Below are 19,909 nucleotides of genomic sequence, written 5' to 3'. Positions count from 1 at the left end.
CCTCTTCTTCAGCCAATTCTGCACTGGCTGTCCCCAGCTGTGCTTAGGGGTTGTGAGGAACAAGGGAGGCACCTTGTTCCAAGGCTTAGCCTCCCTGGTGTGGCCATTATCACCCTGACCCGTAGAATGCTTCCAGAAATAACTATGCTTTCTGGCTCACAAAATTTGCTTCTCTTAAATTAGACAAACTTCTGATTGACCCGTTAGCATCATGGAGAAAATTGCGTGGCTTGAGCCACACAAGAAGGGCAGTTCAGCAAAATCATTAGCAAGTCGCTTGTCCCTCTTGGGGGCTGACACCCATGGCTCATACTTCCCAGATGGCCTTCTCGGCTTAAAACTTCTTTGTTCTTTCTCCTAGAACATTGTAGAGGGAAGGTTTAAATTTTTAATTCCCTGATTCTTGCTAAGCGTAATGGAGAGTATTGCTCATTCCTAAAGTGTCTGTGATACTGAAAATTTACATGTAAATCTGTTAAAAAATGTAGTCCAGAAATATTTGTTAAAACAACGTAGTGCTTCCACTACATTTGCCACTATTATTTGTGTAAACCAGCACGCTACCTTGTCAGGTAAATTACCTAAAAGATTACTTACTTTATGAGTTCTCATTTTTATAATTTTTTTCTTTTCACACATGACTCACCCATTCAGCTTCATGCTTACTGTTCTTTAGAATTTTCAATAGGAAAGAAACACTGAAATTTAACAATGGGTAGTAAGCAGCACAATACAAATTTTACTTTGTAGTGTGTGCATGTGTTAGAGTTGGCTTCAGGAAAGTCCGTTTCCTAAGTTTCCTTTTCTGAGAGAGTCCTTTGGTGGCCCTCTGCTTACTTGAACCTAGGAAGCTTTGTCAGTTCAAGCCTTATTTCTTTAGGTAACATGCCATCCTTGTAGACTTCCATTGCTGGACTTTGCAGCCGCGCATGAGACTCTGGGAATTGCTGAGGAATTGCAGTCTGTTAGTACAGTCCAAATTGGGCCATTTTCATAACTTTGCCTCACAACTTCATTGGCCATCCAGTTTGCGGTGGTGAGTCTTCTGCCAAGTTTTTAGACACTGAGTGTGAGCCTTGGGATATTTCCAGTTCCCTCGGGAAGAGTGCAGGGAAGTTTGCTAGTGCAAGGCCATGTGTATTCACGTCTTTTGGTAGGATTGGGGTGGTCTAGAAAGGAGCCCCAGAGTAGAAGATAAGGGACCAGAGCCACAGGTGTGCAGAAATCCTGGAGGCTTTACCTAGGGCTAGAGTTGACAGGAACTACATTGGTTATAGAGGAGACAGACAAGAAAAATCAGATTTTTAATTAAAGCCATTTGCTATGCATATTTTTATTACAAAGTCACTACAAAAAAATCAGAAACACAAGCATAAGGAAGAACATAAAAATATCCATAATCTCAATCACCTAGAGATACTCTGATTTAATATCCTGATTTAGGCTCTTTATATACACAGACATATACTTGCGTACATATGTGTGTAGCGCTGTATATGTGTATCTTGTGTCCATTTGCATATTGTAGTAGCCATCAATTTCCTATCAGTGGATTTAGGTTACATTCAGCATTTGCGGTCACAGATAGTGTGAATGTGAACATTTTTGTGAAGTATTGATGTGCTGTTCCTTTGGAATAAGCATTGAAAAGTGAGTTACTGGCGTAGGAAAGGAATTTGTCTTTGAAGGGTCATCACCAGACATGGTTACCATCTGCATTTCACATTTCAGAAAGAGTGTCTGTTTATACCCCAATATCAGATAGATCCAGTATCCCAGCCTGGGTGTGGAGTTGGTGCTAGAGCTCCAACTGAGCTTTCCTGTTTAGGCTGCAGCCCATGTGGGAGGAATAGGGTGACAGCTATTCTCTTCAGCCTTCTTAATATGTTCCAGTCTCTATGGGCTGCTCAAAGTTTGATAGTGTCAGCAGTAATACAGTTGAAATTGTTTTTGAGTACCAACAATATACTGTGAATTAGGTGATAAAATTAGATGTCCTTTAACAAAGGAAATATTTGAGGTCTGAATAAGTTGACGAATCTGCTCCTGCTTTCTATCAAGCCTCTTAGATAGACCTTAGAAGCATAGTGTGTAGAAGAAGGCAAGAGGTTATAGAAACTTAAGTCATCTTCTCAAGCCAGTGTGGTAAGGACTGTGGGAAGCATCATCTATTCGGAAGCAGCTAGACTGTTTTCTGCCAGGCACTCACCCTTCGGTGTGGCCCGTTCTCTGAAGACAGGCCAGCAGTGCCTTAACAGGGGCATCCTTCCTTCCTCCCTCCCCCACTGCTTCTCCTGCTCCGCTTTTGCCACTCTGGTATCTGCCCTTCAGGGACCTTTACTATGCCTGCTTTAAACTAATGGTTTTGGATGTCACATCCTTCCCAATGGACTATGAGTTGTTTAAGTATTTTTATTTCACTTCTTTGCAGCATTCTGTGGTTATCTCAGACTAAGCATCAGATTGAATGTGCTCTGTCTCATTTGTAGTGATCACTTTGAGATTAATGCCTTCGTTGTCCGTATTTTTTAGAGGGGAAATCTTCCCAGAGGCTCTTATTGGTATAGATACTTTCCTGCCCTCTGTTTGCCTCTTTGTCGATTTACTGAGGGGCCTGACTATGGCTTGAGGGAGAAATAACATTTAGAGAGAAGGAAAAAAAGCCTTCCTCCTAAAGAAATAGAAAGCAGGACATGAGGCTGACTTTAGTCTGGCTGAGTATGAGGGAGTGGCAGGCAGAGGACTAAAGGTAACCTATGAAGCCATGAGCTTTGCTCTTGTGTTGGTAACCTCTCGAGGTCACATTGAACAGCAGAAAAGTACGGGCAGTTGGAAGGTGGATTCACCCTCCAGTTCTTTCCTAACAGCCACTCAAAGATGGTCAAGGGACTCAAGAAAGCTAAACTGCCATCTGTTTGCCTGTCTAAAAGCTTTCAGAGCTCCAAGGCATGCTCAGTCTGTAACCCACAGGCCCCAAGTATCCAAGGATAGCTGTGCATGGAGCCCAGCACAGAAATCACACGCTCACTTATGGATTGATCGATCCTTCCTTCCTTCCTTCCTTCCTTCCTTCCTTCCTTCCTTCCTTCCTTCCTTCCTTCCTTCATTTTGTAGCTCAACTGAGGGTTTCCAGGTGTGATCTTTGTAGATAGCATCATTGTGTTGCAGTATCTAACAGGAGGACACACCTGCAAGTCTCCAGACTGAATTATGGATCACATTAATTTGCTCTTTATAGTACTTCATTAGCTGTAGATGTGATTCCTTGCTCATAAAAGCTGAAGTCATCACTGGTCTGCTTCTCCTGAAAGTCAAGAAGAAATATTTTCCACTGCAAGCAAATGAAAGAATTTGGTGCCTCTAAGAATCAGTTAAGGAAGAGGTGCTTCAGTTTGAGGAAGCCAGTGGCAGGCAGTTCTTAATGCTGGAAACAGGCTAAACTTGAGAAGTTATGGCATGAATCTCGGGGTGCTCTCCATTTTTGATACACCCTTTATGAAGAATGAGAATAAAGAGTTGGAGGTCAGGAGTCAGAATAGTAGAGAGAGGCCAACCATTCTATTAAAAATTATGTCAAAAATGGCAGTGGCGGGTCGTATTGGAGCAAGTAGGTTGTTTTTCAGAGCTCATGTTCACATATAAGGCATATGAGCCAGGATCTTCTCTTAGATTTGGAGTATATATAAAAGTCAGACACACATGAAAGGCTCTTTCCAAATCTAATGCTCTCAAAATAAAAGTCCAGATCTCCTTTTGGAATCCTCTACTTCTGTCTAGTGAGATTGTCTTTTTCAGATTAAGTGTTTCTCAACCTTCCCAATTCTGGGACCCTTGCGTACAGTTCTCATCCTCATGTTGTGACCACAAACATAAAATTATTTCATTGTTACTTCTTGATTGTAATTTTGCTACTGCTATGAATTGTAATATAAATACCTGTGTTTTACAGTGGTCTCAAACTGAAGGGGTCACAGCCCACAGGTTGAGAACCACTGTTCTGGATATTTTATAGATTGTTTAAAATCCCACACATCTTCATTCCTCCTTTTTTACCTTCTCAACTTGTCTTCTGGAAAGACCTTTAATTTTAAAGACTCCACACCTGGCAACCTTTTAAAGTCAGCCATTTGTATCTCCTCTGGCCACGTCATTATTTGAATCTTTTGCTATGAACCCAACAGTCTTTGTGGAGCCAAAGAAGAACCATTATGTTTTTGTCCCCATGTCAACGACCTAGCGAGGGTAAGGAAGAAGAGAAAATAAAAACAGTAGAAATCAGACATTGCTGGTGTTTTTTTTTTTTTATCTGATTTCATTGTAAGCAAAATTGAAAACTAAAGATGGTTTGCTAGTGACTCTGAGTGCCCTTCTAATGTCACTAAATTTCAAGAGATTTCTTCCTAGGCCTGTGTAAATGTTATTTTTTATGCTAATAATAAATCTCCTGAAGCTCTGCTAGAGTTGCTTAACCTCTTAATAACAAAGGGGCAAAATGAGAAACTTCTAGACAGTCATTTTATGGCCTATTATTACCCCAATATAGAAACCCGCAGATTTTTGGCTAAGATATTATGTCCCTTAAATAAACTGGAGAGTCTGCAGGAGCTCAGGAGTCGAAAAACAGTAATCTCAAGAGCTTAACATAGCAGTATTTGAAGACGTTTTCATTATTACTTTTTCTTCTTTTTAGTGAATGCATCAGAAACCACACCTTGAAAATGAATGTATCAGAGGGCAAACATGGATATTTAAGCTGTATTTCCTTTAAAAACCCAGCTTGGACAAATGTGCACATATCACACCCCTTTCAGTAGAGAAATACTTCTTCTGGTTCATTCCTGTTCAGACTTACTCGCCATGTTTCCTTTAACAAGACCAACATTAACTTAGTAGGGAAGAAACTCCAGTCTCTGCTTAGACTGCTTGTGCTGCTGCTGGTGTTGTTAGATGGAAGAGGAAGATGGTGTACTTCCTGCTGCTCTGCGGAGGAGAACCTGACCCTTGTTAATGCTGGGGCACAGTCGCTTGTTAGGCCATCGAATAATTGGCTTCAGCAGAGGTTTCCCTTCTAAGGAATTTTCGTGACATTTAAGGCTGATATGTTAGGTAAAGAACATTATCCTAGGACAAATGTTTTTATTTCAGGACATGATGGAATTCTTTTTATTAAATTATATCATGATTTGGATTGGGAAAAAAGAAAAAGCGCCTCGCCTGATGCCTCAACTTTAATGCCTTTAATCAAATAGTGACCTTCTGCAAACTCGCTAATTCTAAGCATTGGAAGATCAATACCACTTTGCCACCAAAAAATGTCCTAGATGATGAAATCTGATGTATTTAAAGTATCATTTCACCCTTTTAACCTAGTAAATAATTTAAAATGCTTTCAGTGTTGCTCTGCCATGGATTTTACTTCTCAGTGTTCGGTGTCCAGAGGGTTTGGGTTGGAAGATGGCAAGCTGGCTTGAGAGGCATCCAGGTCACCCTCTTAGATCTTGAGTGTCTGAAGTGAGGCCCCCCCCCAAAAAATAATATATTTTGGCTACAGTGCATATAAGAAATAAAAGCTGTTAAAGTAGGCCTTTCTGTATGTGGAAGGGGTGGTTTTAAAACACAGCAGTCACATGACATCTTTTGTTACATCTTAAGCCTTTATGCTAAAGGTGACAGATTCAGTAGTTCTGACAATTAGAACCCATTTCTTCCCCAGTTTATAGAAGAACACTGATGTGAAATTACCCTTGAGTGCCGGCAGCTTTGTAAATAAAAAAAATTGCCCTCTATTAGCATGTTTGCGGGCAGATTAAAAACTGTCTTCATTTGCATAAGGAACACTTACAGATTCTTTTAAAAGTAGGACATTATTTCCTGAATGATAAATTGCAAGCTTTGTAGTTAGTTGTTGTTGAAAATGTACTCATTCAAAATGCCTAGTGTAGTTTAGTCTACAATGGTGAATCTTTTGTTACAAGTGCTGTTTAATGGATTATGTACTCTGCTCTTGTTCCCACTACTTGCAAAACTGTAATTCATGCTTTGCACTAAAATGTTTGTATCAAATACTTTCCTATTTAGATTGATTTCTTTTAATATCATATATTAGACGATATGCCCCAGAGATTGGAAGAAAATACTCCCACAAATAACACATAAAGATGAGGGTGAGGTGCGTGGATACAGACTTTAAAATGTTTTGCCGTTTAGAACTCAAATTACCATTCGATTTCAATGTATTTTTTTCTTAGATGCAGCAGGAAATCATGTCATTTTTCTTCCTCTCTTTATAGCTCTTCGTTTTAAAATGTATATGTACATAATGGCATTATATACATATGCATATTGCATTAAGTGCCCCCACACAATATTATATCCCCTTGGAAACTAGTTGTCTTTGGAACTCCCAGCTTCATCCCAAAGCAGGCATTGTATGCATCTTTGTGCATGTGAGGATTCGCAGGTACAGCATGTATTTCTCACAGGACATTGGTTTCCTGCTGCAGAATCACTGGGTACCCCTCTGTGTTAAATGTCAGCATTGAATTGATTTGAACTCGCTGCTCTAAAGAATGGCATGGAAATCAGAGATTGAGTTTGGTTGGAAGTTAGCAGCTGAGAGATGGAGGTGCCAGGATTTTTATTTAAATGTGGCACAACAAGATTCTGTCAGCAAGCACATCATTAGAATATTGAGTTTGGAACTGCTAATTTTTCCTTTAAAATGAGCATACAGTCGTGTGTTTCGTGGACCATAATAAACTGCCATTGTGTTGTCACGGAGTTTGTTTTGATTTTTGTAACACGGGTTTGGCAGTCACTCTGCTTTTTCTCTTTCCCGTTTCTCCCCCTTCTTACACTTCCTTATTAGATCCCGAACCAAAACCAGTCAGAAAGATGTTCCTCCCTCCCGCCGGCACGCTATCCCCCCATCCCCGCTTTCTTGCTTACGGTAGCAAGACATTTGCAGATGGCTGTTGGTTACTATAAAGTACATAACAGTATTTCCTTTGTGGCAGATGGATTTAAGACTTTTAGTTCTCAATAAATGTAGGTTTACAATACATAACTTTACAGGATTTGTGTTGTATATAACAGGTTTGAACATATTATCTCAGAATTTATCTGCATGGCATTTTCAGCTTATTCGGGGTCCATGCCAGTTTTTTTTTCTTTCTTTCTTTCTTCTTCTTTTTTTTTTTTTTTAAGTAATAGAGAGTGCTGTGATTGATAGCAACAGCTCAAGGCGTGATTTTGAATAGAAACAAAGGATTTGGAACAGAAGGTGTCAAATTAAACTTTGTCAGTTTGAAAAGTAGTAACATCCTGAAAGTCGCACTGATTTATTTCCGTGTGGCTACTGTTTATATTTGCCCCCATTAGATGCAGTGTGACGGCCCTTGGCAAATTCACTACAGTAAACTTCAGGTTGTTCTTGTGCCATTTCAGTTTTCTGAGAACCTCTTGGTCCCATTGATAAAGGCTTCTTAGGCCCCCGTCTTTTCCACTGTTCAGAGAGCTGTGATCTCATTTAATTATAAGAGTGGTTCCCTGATCCTCCTGCCTCTGGTTGTACAGCAAGTCCCAGAGACTCACCCTGAAAGGATAAAGTTCACATTTTACAACAAAGCCTTGCATCTCGTTCTTATCTTCCTCCCCCTACGCAGTGTGGAACGTCTTGGGGGTTCTTGGTTTTATCTGTGTGATGTCAGCAGCCTTCAGGCCTCCTCATCGCCCTACCAGACACATTCATTCTGACAGTTAGGGGACTGATCTAAGAAATGGGATGGGAGAATTAGAGGCATTTGTGTCCTCCTTAGTTCCTTCCCTCAAATCATAGATTCCTGTCATGACTGACGGAGTGAAAAGCAACAGAACTTGAGCTAGCCACAGTACTCCGAGGTATTTAGTGTAAAAACAGATTATTGCCAATCCTAACTGGGAGTTTATCAGTCTATTTCTGTTGTGATAAAAGAAAAAACAAGGTATCAAAAATGTGTGTTTCCCATCATTTAAGAGATCAGACAAGCACGACCCACTTTCTTCCTCGTTTTCTGAACACCCTGTAGAGCTCTGGCAGTCCCAGACATGCACCGCCAGATATTCGTGTGTGAAGCATCTGATTCTAGTCGCTGCAGCCTGTCCTGTCTCTGAGAGACGGAAACATGCTTCAGCTACTGATTCCTCGCATTGTTTTAGATAAGGAATTAGAAGTATTTAAGGGCAGGGGTTAATCACAAAGTACTGGAAGTGTTATGTTAGTCATGGGCAATTAATAAAAGTGAGGATCTGTCTGGGAAGCGTGGACGGACAGAAGTGACAGCAGAGACAAGGTGTTTGTTCAGTGAGTCAGTTTTCTTTCTGAAATGTTTGCTAGCCCCACGTGAGTGTGATTATTTAGGAATTAGCTGTCATTATTAGCTGTTTTAAAAGAACTAATGATTTTCTCTTCCAAAGAACATCTGTAATCCACATGTTTTTCACTTGCATCCGATCGCCAAGTGATCTCTGCCTTGCTTACAGAAGTTTCTGAAGGATTCGGTGAGGTTTTCAGCTCTCCAAGCTCTTCTGGCATGAATCATTCTTAATTTAACTCTTGGCAATTTTCAGCTACTTGCATTTATATCTAAGAAATTTATTTCTGAAATAATTAACATGATAGCAGCTCAGTGTTGAGTACTCACAGGGACCAGCTAAGTTAGAGGGTCTCTTCTCTGTCTTCTCGAGCCTTCTCACTTCTCGGGGAAGGAAATAAGACCATGTTTCCAGGCATCCAGGTTGTGTCAGAGGTCACAGACGAAGGATGCGGACAAGTAGTCAGGAAAGGAAGCTATCAGTTCATGCTCACGTGTCCGGGGCGAATGCACAGCTAAAGTCTATCCCGTAACAACGTTTAGAGACACGGGAAGGATATACCTTGGACCTAGGAAAGTAGATGACATTTTTACGACTTGCTCCAGATAGCAAGAGTTTATGCATCCAAACTAAATAATATTTCCAGAGCAGGCGTGTCTCTAACACTGTAAACACGCAAGGTCAGCTTTGTCATTTATGTTCTGTTCTCTCAAGTAGAGCCCAGTTCTGGCATTTCACAGCAGTCTGATGAACATATGTGCAAGGGTCCGGTCAGGTGAGAAACAGTGCCAGGGCTCGGTCATCAAAGCAGAGATTGGGTTTTTTTCCTTTTTAGTTGCTATTCTTTCAGATTAACTCTTTAGTGTACTGCTCCTTCTTATCTTGAATTGTGTGTGATATTGAATGAGAGCGTTATCACATGACCATTCATATATATGTGTGTGTATACACAGATACGTGAACATTCACATACATTTATATACACCGAATGTTTATTTATATGTATGTATATACACACAGATATGTGAGCATTCACATATATATACACACACATAACATTTATTTGTGTGTGTATATATACACACAGATATGTGAGCATTCACATATATATACACACACATGAACATATGTGTGTGTGTATTTGCTTAATTAAACACAACTGTTAAAGAATCAAACTTTCTTAGAGGTACTTGCTTGTGTGTGTACAGCCCTGGTGTAAAAGAAAACAAGCAGCAGTAAAGCCTGAATAACACCCAGGGTCGTGAGTGTTCTGACCCACTCCTTCCGCAGCCTCACAGACAGTCTCTCAGACCAGTTCCGGAGAAGAAGGCCTTGTTCTCGTTCACCATTAGCACGTATAGAAGTCTCTTTGGATTGGCTCATTCATTTTGAAAAGAGAAAGAAAGACATGCAATTGTCAGTAACATAAAAAGCAGAACCCTCTCTAGATAGATCTAAAATTCGCATAATCAAGGTATTGTCCTATCCAGCTACCTTCCTGGAAATTTCCAAGAAAGCCCTTTATTTTAGAGCAGTTTCCCCAAGCAGAGTCCCACATGGGGAATAGTGTATGTGCCTTGGGGTTTCCTCCCCAAAAGGAGTAAGGGAGAACAGGGAGGGAAAGGACATGGGATGGCCTCAGGTAGAAGTTTGTGTGGAGGATGAGATCGTCCCTGGAGTACGCACAGATGGGGAGTGCTGTCTGTGGTACAGTCTGCATGCCAGTCACAGGGGAGACTGGGGGATGGGGCCAGGGACTTGCAGTGTGTGCAGGTCAGATGTCTCTGGACAGTCCAGTGAGCTGTCAGCAAGCTGTGGAGTATTTTGAGAGGGTGGCAGTCTAGGCTGGTGGGCTCCAGCTAGACACCGTCCCTCCCTCTTTCCATCCAGTAGGGCAGAAGGGATGAAAGTTGGAGAGGATGGTAAGTGTCCACTATTGAGCCATTCAGCCAATGAAAATGTCATGACCACACAGGATCAGATTGGGGCCTTGACTGAGTTTGCCCTTTGCTCTTTACCATGAAACCTTACTGAAGTTCTTGCCTAACAAGTCCTCTACCTCTGCCACCGCTTACAGAAAAGCAGAAAACTGCGGTTCCCTGGAGAGATGGCTCTGACTGCCATTCTAGAAGTACTGAGTTCAGTTTCCCAGCAACCACATGGTGGCTCACAACCATGAACAGTGGGATCTGATGTCCTCTGTTGTGCAGGCAGACATGCAGACAGAGCATGCATGCATTAAAAAAGTACATCAGTGCATAAAAATTAAAATAATCAGCAGTATCATATTTTAAAAAATGAGTTCCTTGTTGAAGAAATCTCCTAATGTCAGTGATAATAAAACCAACTATATTCATGCCCAAGCTTGCCTGCGGCACTGGTGTGTGTGTGTCACCGGGGTGGCAGGTAACAGGCTTTTTTAATGGGTTCTGGTGACCCAAGCGCAGATCTTTGTTGTTACAGAATACACTCATTCCCACTAAGCCATCTCCCCATGAAGATATAAATCTGAACATCCTCAGAAATGGAGCCTGCTTCCCCATAGCTACATCTATCCTCCCTTAATGGATTAAAAGAAGAAATGTTAAAGCAAATTGGTGTGTGATGAGTGGGTGGAAAGTTATTGACTATCGGAGCGTCTGTTTTCGCTTCTGTGAAAGAGTCCAGCCCAGCACTAACCGACCTGCCACCTTTCCTCCTAAGGGATGGTTGTGTGAGCTCTTACGCTGGAAAGAAGATCCTTCTCCAGAAAACAGGACCTTGTGGGAGAACCTATCCATGATCCGACGCTTCCTTAGTCTTCCTCAGTCTGAGCGCGATGCCATCTATGAGCAGGAGAGCAATGCTGTGCATCACCATGGCGACAGGCCGCCCCACATCATCCATGTTCCAGCAGAACAGATTCAGGTTCGTTTACCTTGGCCAGTTCCATGCACCACTAAATAAACAAAGCCTTCAACTTCACAGGGAAATTAGTGATTCTCCTCTTCCCACAGTCTACCTGTAGGCTCTCTGCCGGGGCCAGCAGCACACTGCCATCTCGCTCCAGATAGAAGGAGGATAAACACTGTCCTGACCCCCTTCTGGACTGCAATAAGGGGGTCTTGGTTAGTCCTGGGTTTTGATTATGAAAGTCTAGAATCTATCTTTTGGTGTGTTTTCTAAAAATTCAAATTTAAAACATTACCTCCTAATTAACACCATCCTGCCCTAGAGGTTAGAGGACAAGCACACATTTTATCCCGTGGGTTCTGTCCGCAGCGAAGGGGAGGGAAACCCATCTTGCTTTATACTCCTCATCCTGCCTTAACCTCATACACCTTCCCATCCACCCCAGGGCAGGACAGGGTAAGTCATGTCTGTTTGTCTTTCCTTAGAGCCCCTCTCCCAGCACCCTTGGCAAAGGAGAGAGTAGATGCGCTTCCCTACCAGGCCTGCTGACCCCCGCACCATGGCCCAGTGCTGCTCCTCAGGTGAGCCGGCACCAGTTTCCTATGCCAGGAGAAAGGGGGAAAAGAGATGTTGTGAAGACCAGAGTTTTCAGCTGTGCAAAGGACAATGCTAGAACGGCCATGGCTCTGGCCAGAGCCCACAGTGCTAGCACATAGCCTGTGCTTGATGTAGCCAGTGTCGGGCACTGCCTCTGTGAGAGCCTCCTCCTGCTCCTGAAAAACTCGATTAAAGGGTTGTGGACCAGACCACATAGCGGAGCTCTAGTGGCTTTAGAATTAAACAGCATGCTCTGGTTGAATTTAAGCTGTGTAACTTATTTCTGATAAATTTGAAGGTTGTTTTAAGCTTTCTTTTTTAAGGGAAATGCCATTACCTCTAGGGCCCCAGAAACCTGCTTGGCATCTTTGTTGAATCACCCACATTACTTCCTGGTATTGCTGTCTGTGAAAAATACGGGTATCTGTAGCTAAAATAATAGAGTTATCAATCCACCAGGAAAAAAAAATCCTTGAGTATTTATTAAAGATAAAACAAATTGAGAAAGAGAATCCCTTAGGATATTAAGCACTAAAATAATTGTGAAAGCCTGAAAAACCAACCGTTTCAGCTAAAACAAAGACAAGAAAGATATATGTTAAGTAATAAAAATAGTACTTGTTTGAAAATGTAAATTGTTTTTAATAAAATTGCTTCTTAGGGGGATAAGAGGAAATGCTTAAGCACAGGACAAATGTTCTAATACATTGCGGCCTGAGCACCAGGGTTGATTGGCTTGGCTGATAAGAATCATGGGTGTTGAGTGTGCAGTAGACACATGCCACACGTTGGTTATGTGTGATTGTGTACAGGAATTACAGCACATACGTAGATACTAATTATGAAAAAGTGTCTGTATACATTAAATGTAAAGCCTAACCGCATCGTAGTTTACTGTAGACAAAACAGTTTGCCAGCTGGCGTGGAATGCGATGAACCTTCATTGGTGGGGGTAAGGGAAAAAACGTAGTGTTAGCTTAGTGCAGTTTGGTAAAGTGTGTGTGTGTGTGTGTGTGTGAGAGAGAGACAGAGAGAGAGAGAGAGAGAGAGAGGGGCTGAGACTGAGACTGACTTGAAACTGGCAAATCCTTTCATCTCCAAGAAGTGTGCAGGATGAGGGGGAAGCCACAGCTGTGGTGGCCTCCTGGGTACAGCCATAGGACGCAGCATGGCCAGGCACACTGCTTTCCCCGTGGCTGGGTAGCTCGGCCTTCTGACGTCCTCTCTGGAATCCAAGAAGGATCTTTTTATAAAGTCTTTGTTAATTAATGCCATGACTTGCTTTGCTGGCCACCTTTGGTGAGAGTCGTTCTGAGAGAGAGCAGGGTTCACATTTTCCCCAGCTGTTTGTCTCCACAGATAGCTGATAGGTGAGCACAGTAGCCCTCCAAGCCCAGCGCCCAGCTCAGATGTGTATTTGTTTATTTAATAAAGGCTGTGGGCTGTTTAGCTGGCTTACTCTTTCTCAGACACTGCGAGCTTGGCAAGCACCCCCTGCCACTGCAACGGGCTCCGAGCAGCTCTGACTGTTTGCCTGTTTGTTTTTTGCAGCAGCAGCAGCAACAGCAGCAGCAACAGCAGCAGCCGCCACCTCCTCCTCAGCCGCAGCCCCAGCCCCAGGCAGGCCCCAGGCTGCCTCCACGGCAGCCCACGGTGGCTTCGTCTGCAGAGTCCGATGAGGAAAACCGGCAGAAGACCAGGCCACGAACCAAAATTTCCGTGGAAGCCCTGGGGATCCTTCAGAGCTTCATCCAGGACGTGGGCCTGTACCCGGATGAAGAGGCCATCCAGACTCTGTCTGCGCAGCTCGACCTGCCCAAGTACACCATCATCAAGTTCTTTCAGAACCAGCGATACTATCTCAAGCACCACGGCAAGCTGAAGGACAACTCCGGCTTGGAGGTGGATGTGGCGGAATACAAAGAAGAGGAGCTGCTGAAGGATTTGGAAGAGAGCGTCCAGGATAAAAACGCCAACACCCTCTTCTCCGTGAAGCTGGAGGGAGAGCTGTCCGTGGAAGGGAGCACAGACATTAACGCCGACTTGAAAGACTGAGAATTTTTGTTTCAGCTGTACCACTGGTATTTACTAACAAAATGAAAAGTCCATCTTGTGTTCACTCAGAAAGCATTCATTGTTTATTGTTTGGCCGATGAATCTTCAGAAACTTGCACAAACAGGAAGTTGGAAGAACATGACAGACAGCACGAAAGGTTTTTCTGTTTTCCCGGACTGCATGGCAGCCCCAGTGAAGCGTCAAGGGTTGTCTGATGGCAGAATTTGTGTTCAAGGGTTGCACTGTGTGTGTGTGCGCCCTGTCAGCATGATACCAGAGATTGGTTTTCCTTTTAATTAATATTATTCTGGAGCCTCAAATAAGCATTATAACTTCTGTGATTATGATTGCCTTTCCTTTAATTATTTCTGTGACACTCCACACTGGTCTTTGGAAACTGGCCCCTTATTTTAAAGAGAAAAGGAAAAAAAAGTTTGTTACTCGATTGTATGTTAAAAAAAGAACTATAGACTGTGGACTGCAGTTTAAAGATGACATATGCCAACAAATGCCTTGTAGTATATGGCACTGCCGTAATTAAAATCTGTTTTTTTATTTTGGAAATAAAAGTTCACTGTAATTTTTTTTTCATTCTCATTGTTACATGATTCATTGTTACATAATTTTTTTTTTAAGGAAAAGAAAATGTGAAACACAATTTAGTCCTCGTTATTTATTTGTAGATCCTGCAGCATCATGTTGTAATTAAGTTTCTGGAAGTTTCTGTTAAATGTAATGTTGCCTCTCTTGTTACCATACTGTTTTCCTTTCTATTTATAACTGTATTTTGATGGGCAGTAAAACAAAGTGTCTTAAAAGTTTAAATAGAGAAATGTGCTTTACACAGTTGCCTATAAAAGTCTGTTATCCGAGCAATTCACTCTAGAAGCTTCACTCTGTGTCGTATGCAATTTTTACTATCATGCAAATAAGCTTAGGTAAATAAAACTAATAGATCACCTTAGAAAATTATGCAATTAATGTGAAAATAATTGATGTTTGCAATGTGTCTTCCTTTGGTTTACAATCAATTTTAAAGCGACATCTGTATAAAATTTCTGTATAAAGGTGTATTTCTTTTTTATGAGTTTATGACTATGAAAACACCAGCTATTTTGTTACAGCTGCTGTTTTTATAAGTGTATCACAATTTTCTTTATGCAGAAATGTGCTTATTAGGAGTGGTTATTGACTGTAACTACACGATTAAAATTGTTTGTATGGTATGCCATGGCAGGGTTCGTCTGCTTATGTGACCAAGCTCAAGGGCGGTGTGTCGTGTAGGTGCATGCTCTTGATAACCTGTAAAAGAACTACTGCACACTCACCCGGATCACCAAGTTCAAGTCACACATGCTCAGTTTTAAGCCGGTATGAAATTTCACAATGCAGATGATAATTAGTTTTGCTCACTATAACAGGACAAAGACTCCGACAGAAACATGAATTACTCTAGCAATTAAGTACTTGGAATGGCTATATCTGCTTTTTTCTCACAATCCTCCAATTATGGCAATAGTTTTCTTTAAGATGGGGTGTGTTTTTCAATACCATTAATAATATAAATAAGGGAACAACTGGACCTGTGAGAACCCTTCATATTAAGCATTCTGGGGGAGGGGGTGTTTTGTTTAGATTTATTTGACACATGATAAGTAGGGAAGGTACAATACCTTGAGTTCATCTGGCCTCCTTTGTCAAAATGTATCTACATGAAGAAAGAGTAACCCTGCTAGAATCCAAACACCATCTTCTAAACTGCTGCACCACACCCCAGTGGCAGGCCAGGTGCAAGCAAGGAGTATTGTGCTCTGAAAAAAAAAATTTTTTTTTGTTAATTTTCTTATCTGTTTGTCTCTTGTAGCCCTTTGTTAGATCCCCTAAGTGTTAATTGGGGTATTTGGGTTCATGGAGCCAGGGCTCTGAGCTACCCTTTTCCTGATGAGCATTTCCTCATGGGGGGGGGGGGGAAACTGCATGGAAACTCCTCTACCGCTCCAGTGGGAAACACAGCTGAGCCATGCAGAAGGCTGCTGCCTGTTGAAAGCTAATTTCAATTCTTTCTGTTAGGTGAGAAAACAATGCAAACTACCTTGTTTGCTGGAGTTCAGAAAAGTAATCACGTGAGCCAAAGGCATTTGAATCAAGATACTGTAAGCTAAATATCAAATGTTTAAAAAAGAAATAGCATTTCACTAACTAAAGATTGTCGCCCACGTCCTCCTCTTCACCAAGTTAAAAGAGTAAGCAGAGGATCAGAGAAATTGATGTCTTTTTTTTTTATTTCATTTTAAACAGCCCCATACTTAGGAAATCAAATAGGTATAGAATTTGGTAGTATTTGGGAAGATCTCTCCTAGGAAATGACTGTGTTGGAAAGCAACACCATTGTGCCAGCAAAATTATCAGATCTTTTACATTTATGGTCTGCATGGTTTTGTTATTTTACGATAAAGCACATGTTAGCAAATGGGGACATGATGGAGTGTGCAGAATTGTTGAAGACCGCACATTTTGGAAGATGTCTCCTAGTAACCCATGTTGCTCCCCCAATGTCATTGTAACCCACATCTCTCTTCTTCCTCCTGCTTACGGCTATTGATAATTTCTTTAACAAGCTTCCTTGTGTCCCGGTATTCCGGAGATGTTTACACACTGGGCATGACACAGTGCTTTGTGCGGTGAAGTCTTAGCAGAGTCAGGTAGTTTATGAGGAATACTCAGCTGTGTGCATCCGAGTCTGTCATGGATCCCTTCACTCAGCACTTTGCCACTAATTTGTATGACACTCTGTGGCCATATAATACTTGCATATTATGCAAAAAAATGATGTTGATCGTATCTTCCTGCCACACAACGTGCAGGGCTGACACGTCACCTTTGAAAATGTGTGTGCCCTACTGTGTTGCACTTCGTAACAAAGTCTGTACATATGTACAAAATGTGTATTGACTGGTGTTTAGTACGAAGACCTTCTGAGCTGGCGTCCACCCCTAGTAGTATCTGTAGTTGACTATGCTTATCTGAACTACATAGCTTGAGTAGAAAAAATTCCAGCGGTTCAGGAGTGTCCTGACACAAGTGTCCCACACATACTATATCTAATTCTTCCGTAGTTCCAATTGTTCACATATGGCTGATGACAAGATCCTTGATTGTCACAATATTTTCAATAAATGATTTACTATGAACTGCCTGGTGATATTTTCAACAAGAGCAATTAAAATGTGTATGGCCTGTATTATAGCAACGGGGATGAGTCTACTGTGCTAACGCCAGCCAGAATGTGGATGGCAGGGTGGGAACAGCAGCTCCATAGCAGGAGCCATCCAAAACGTTAGTGGAAGGAATTCTCAGTGCTCCTTCTGAAAAATCCTCTAAATGTAAATAGTGGATACTTGCATGTCTTTAGAAAAAAGTTGAGCTACAATCTGCTAATGCGCACAATTTTTGATATAAAGTGCCCTCAAACGAAATGTGGTGAAAGGTGTTTGTCAAGAATACAATACCTGTTTAACAATACCATATTAATCCATGTTAATAAAAATAGTTTGGAATTAATGTTTAAAATGCGAGCAGCATTGTTAAGCCTTTCTTCTGTTCCTCTATGTGGGTGTGTATTTACACACGTGCACACAGCACATTTAACTTTATGAAAAGAACACTACTAACATTCACACCTAATCCTCTTGTCAAAGATGAGGATAAAGTCATCTTTCCCTGTGGGCCACTTCCAGCTGCTAATACACCTAACTGTAGCCGAAGCACTTGGCTTGGACTTGTCCTTAATGGTGGCTAGTGGAAGATGCGGTGGGGTGTGTGCAAGGAAAGAGCAGAGAAATTGCAAAACGATCTCTTTTGCACCAAGTTAAATGCTGAACATTATTTCTTTACTGAGAGCTCAGTAAGAAATGCATTCAGATAAGTCTTCATTCTAGTGACAGTCTTTAATCAAGCCCTACCATCTTCGAAGAAAGAAGTGATGTCTATTGCTATCTGGTTTTCCTCTCCTGAGAGATCTGACACTGCCTGCTAGGTGATGTTCAAGCTTGCTAGGTGATGTTCAAGTGCACGTATTTAAAGGTGTGTGTCAAGGCATTCCTCTGGAGCATTCTGTTCAGGGCAGACTGTTGATCAGCATCTCCGTGCGGGGCAAGTGTCCCCCCCCCCAACTTGTTTGCACTTTTAACTACCTGCTGAGGCCTCTGCTGGCATTGTCCCTCAGTGTGCTTAAACAGACAGCAACATTTGAAGAGTTCTTCATTTTGTAAGACACCACAGTGTCTCATTTAAAGCTCTCCATCCCACTAGGAGGCACTTAGAGCAGACACTAACATTCCCACTTCAAAGACAAGCAAACAAGGAAAGCTCAAATAGGTTAACTGACTTGGCCAGCTACAAAGTGGTCACATTAACCTCAAATCCAGTTCTTCCATTTTCTCAATAAATTTTTCAAACACACTGCAATTCAGTTCTTACATGGATACAAAGCAACATGTGTTTTGCTAAAAGAGAAAGTTTGAACACTGATGTAAATCAAGTATGTTTCACCCTGGAATAATAACCTCAAGTTCTGTTGCCTTCATATGCATGAGAGCTAAACACATCATTTTTTTCATTAACTATTAGGAAAATTGCAGGAAAAAAAAAGTAGCTGGGTGGTGGTGGTGGTGGCGCATGCCTTTAATCCCAGAACTCAGGAGGCAAGGGCGGGTGGAACTCTGTGAGTTCAAGGCCAGCCTGATCTACAGGAGCTAGTTCCAGGACAGGTTCCAAAGCTACAGAGAAATCCTGTCTTGAAGAAACAAACAAATCAAAAGCAGAAGGAGAGAGAGCACGAGCAAGGAACTCAGGACCGCGAGGGGTACACCCACACACTGAGACAATGGGGATGTTCTATCGGGATCTCACCAAGGCCAGCTGGCCTGGGTCTGAAAAAGCATGGGATAAAACCGGACTCGCTGAACATAGCTGACAATGAGGACTACTGAGAACTCAAGAACAATGGCACTGGGTTTTGATCCCACTGCACGTACTGCCTTTGTGGGAGCCTAGGCTGTTTGGATGCTCACCTTACTAGACCTGGATGGAGGTGGAAGGTCCTTGGACTTCCCACAGGGCAAGGAACCCTGACTGCTCTTGGGCTGATGAGGGAGGGGGAGGAGATTGGGGGAGGGAAATGGGAGGCGGTGGCAGGGAGGAGGCAGAAATCTTTAATAAATAAATAAATTAATTAATTAAAAAATGGAAACAAAAAAAAAGAATGAAAAAAAAGAAAAAAACAAACAAAACCCACAAAGAAAGCATGGGAAAGAAAAGCAAATGAACTCTAGAGCCATCCTTAAGATATTTAATATTTTTCTATTAATACTTTATGAAATTCACTGAAATTAAAACAAAGTATCAACAAAAGGAGCTTAGCTGACCCATGTATTTGCCCACAATACGGCAACAGCATGTTACATTTTTGCCAAGTAATGAATCTTATTTCTAGAGGAAACTTAAATTTTTTTTCTCCAGAGCTTTCTGAGAATTTTCAAAAAGTCAAGTAGTAATAGGAAACCCCAGGAGAACCCCACAAATATGTGTAAGAGAAAAACCAGAGCAAACCAACTTCTCTTTAAAACAGCCTGTGCTTTCAGATCATTTTGGAAACTAAAGTACATCAGTCTCAGTTCTGCATAATAAAATATGTAATTAAGCAACATTCCACGATGGATTAAAGAATTAAAAGCTTCAGGTGCAGAAAAGAATGTGTTGGCATTTTTGTTTTTTTCAGATGGCATTGTGAGGTGTTGCCTTTGGCTTTCCTTTGACATCCTATACACAAATAAGTAGGCAGAAGCAGGTGAGAGGAAGAGAGAATGAAGAATTGGCTCCGCTACAATAGATCCAAAGAAACCAGGGAGGATATTTGTAACATGCCCAAGAAAAGGAAATTAAAAAGGACAGGAATCTTCCTTGCCGGAGGAGAAAAAAGTAAATAAATCTTCAACTAGAGCTTTGTATATG

At 41.7% G+C, this 19,909-nt stretch overlaps 1 protein-coding gene across 9 annotated transcripts in view; it reads left to right on the top strand.

The window, feature by feature from the left end:
• Nucleotides 1-17,420, top strand: part of Satb1 (SATB homeobox 1) — a 93,697-nt gene extending 76,277 nt beyond the window's left edge. For 5 of the 9 annotated variants that reach the window (XM_026790058.1, XM_026790056.1, XM_026790057.1 and 2 more), the window contains exons 10-12: nt 11,056-11,259; nt 11,730-11,825; nt 13,393-13,896. In XM_026790058.1, the coding sequence (XP_026645859.1) occupies nt 11,056-11,259; nt 11,730-11,825; nt 13,393-13,896 (804 nt within the window). Of the gene's footprint in view, nt 1-11,055; nt 11,260-11,729; nt 11,826-13,392 lie in introns of all 9 variants that reach the window. The other 4 variants (XM_026790061.1, XM_005368746.2, XM_026790062.1 and 1 more) reach the window with 4 other exon arrangements.
• The last annotated feature ends 2,489 nt before the right edge of the window (nt 17,421-19,909 follow it).

The sequence above is a fragment of the Microtus ochrogaster genome, unplaced genomic scaffold, assembly GCF_000317375.1.
Source record: "Microtus ochrogaster isolate Prairie Vole_2 unplaced genomic scaffold, MicOch1.0 UNK40, whole genome shotgun sequence".
Taxonomy (NCBI): Eukaryota; Metazoa; Chordata; class Mammalia; order Rodentia; family Cricetidae; genus Microtus; species Microtus ochrogaster.
The sequence above is the reverse complement of the archived record's forward strand: the minus strand, read 5'-3'. Positions and strand labels throughout refer to the sequence as shown.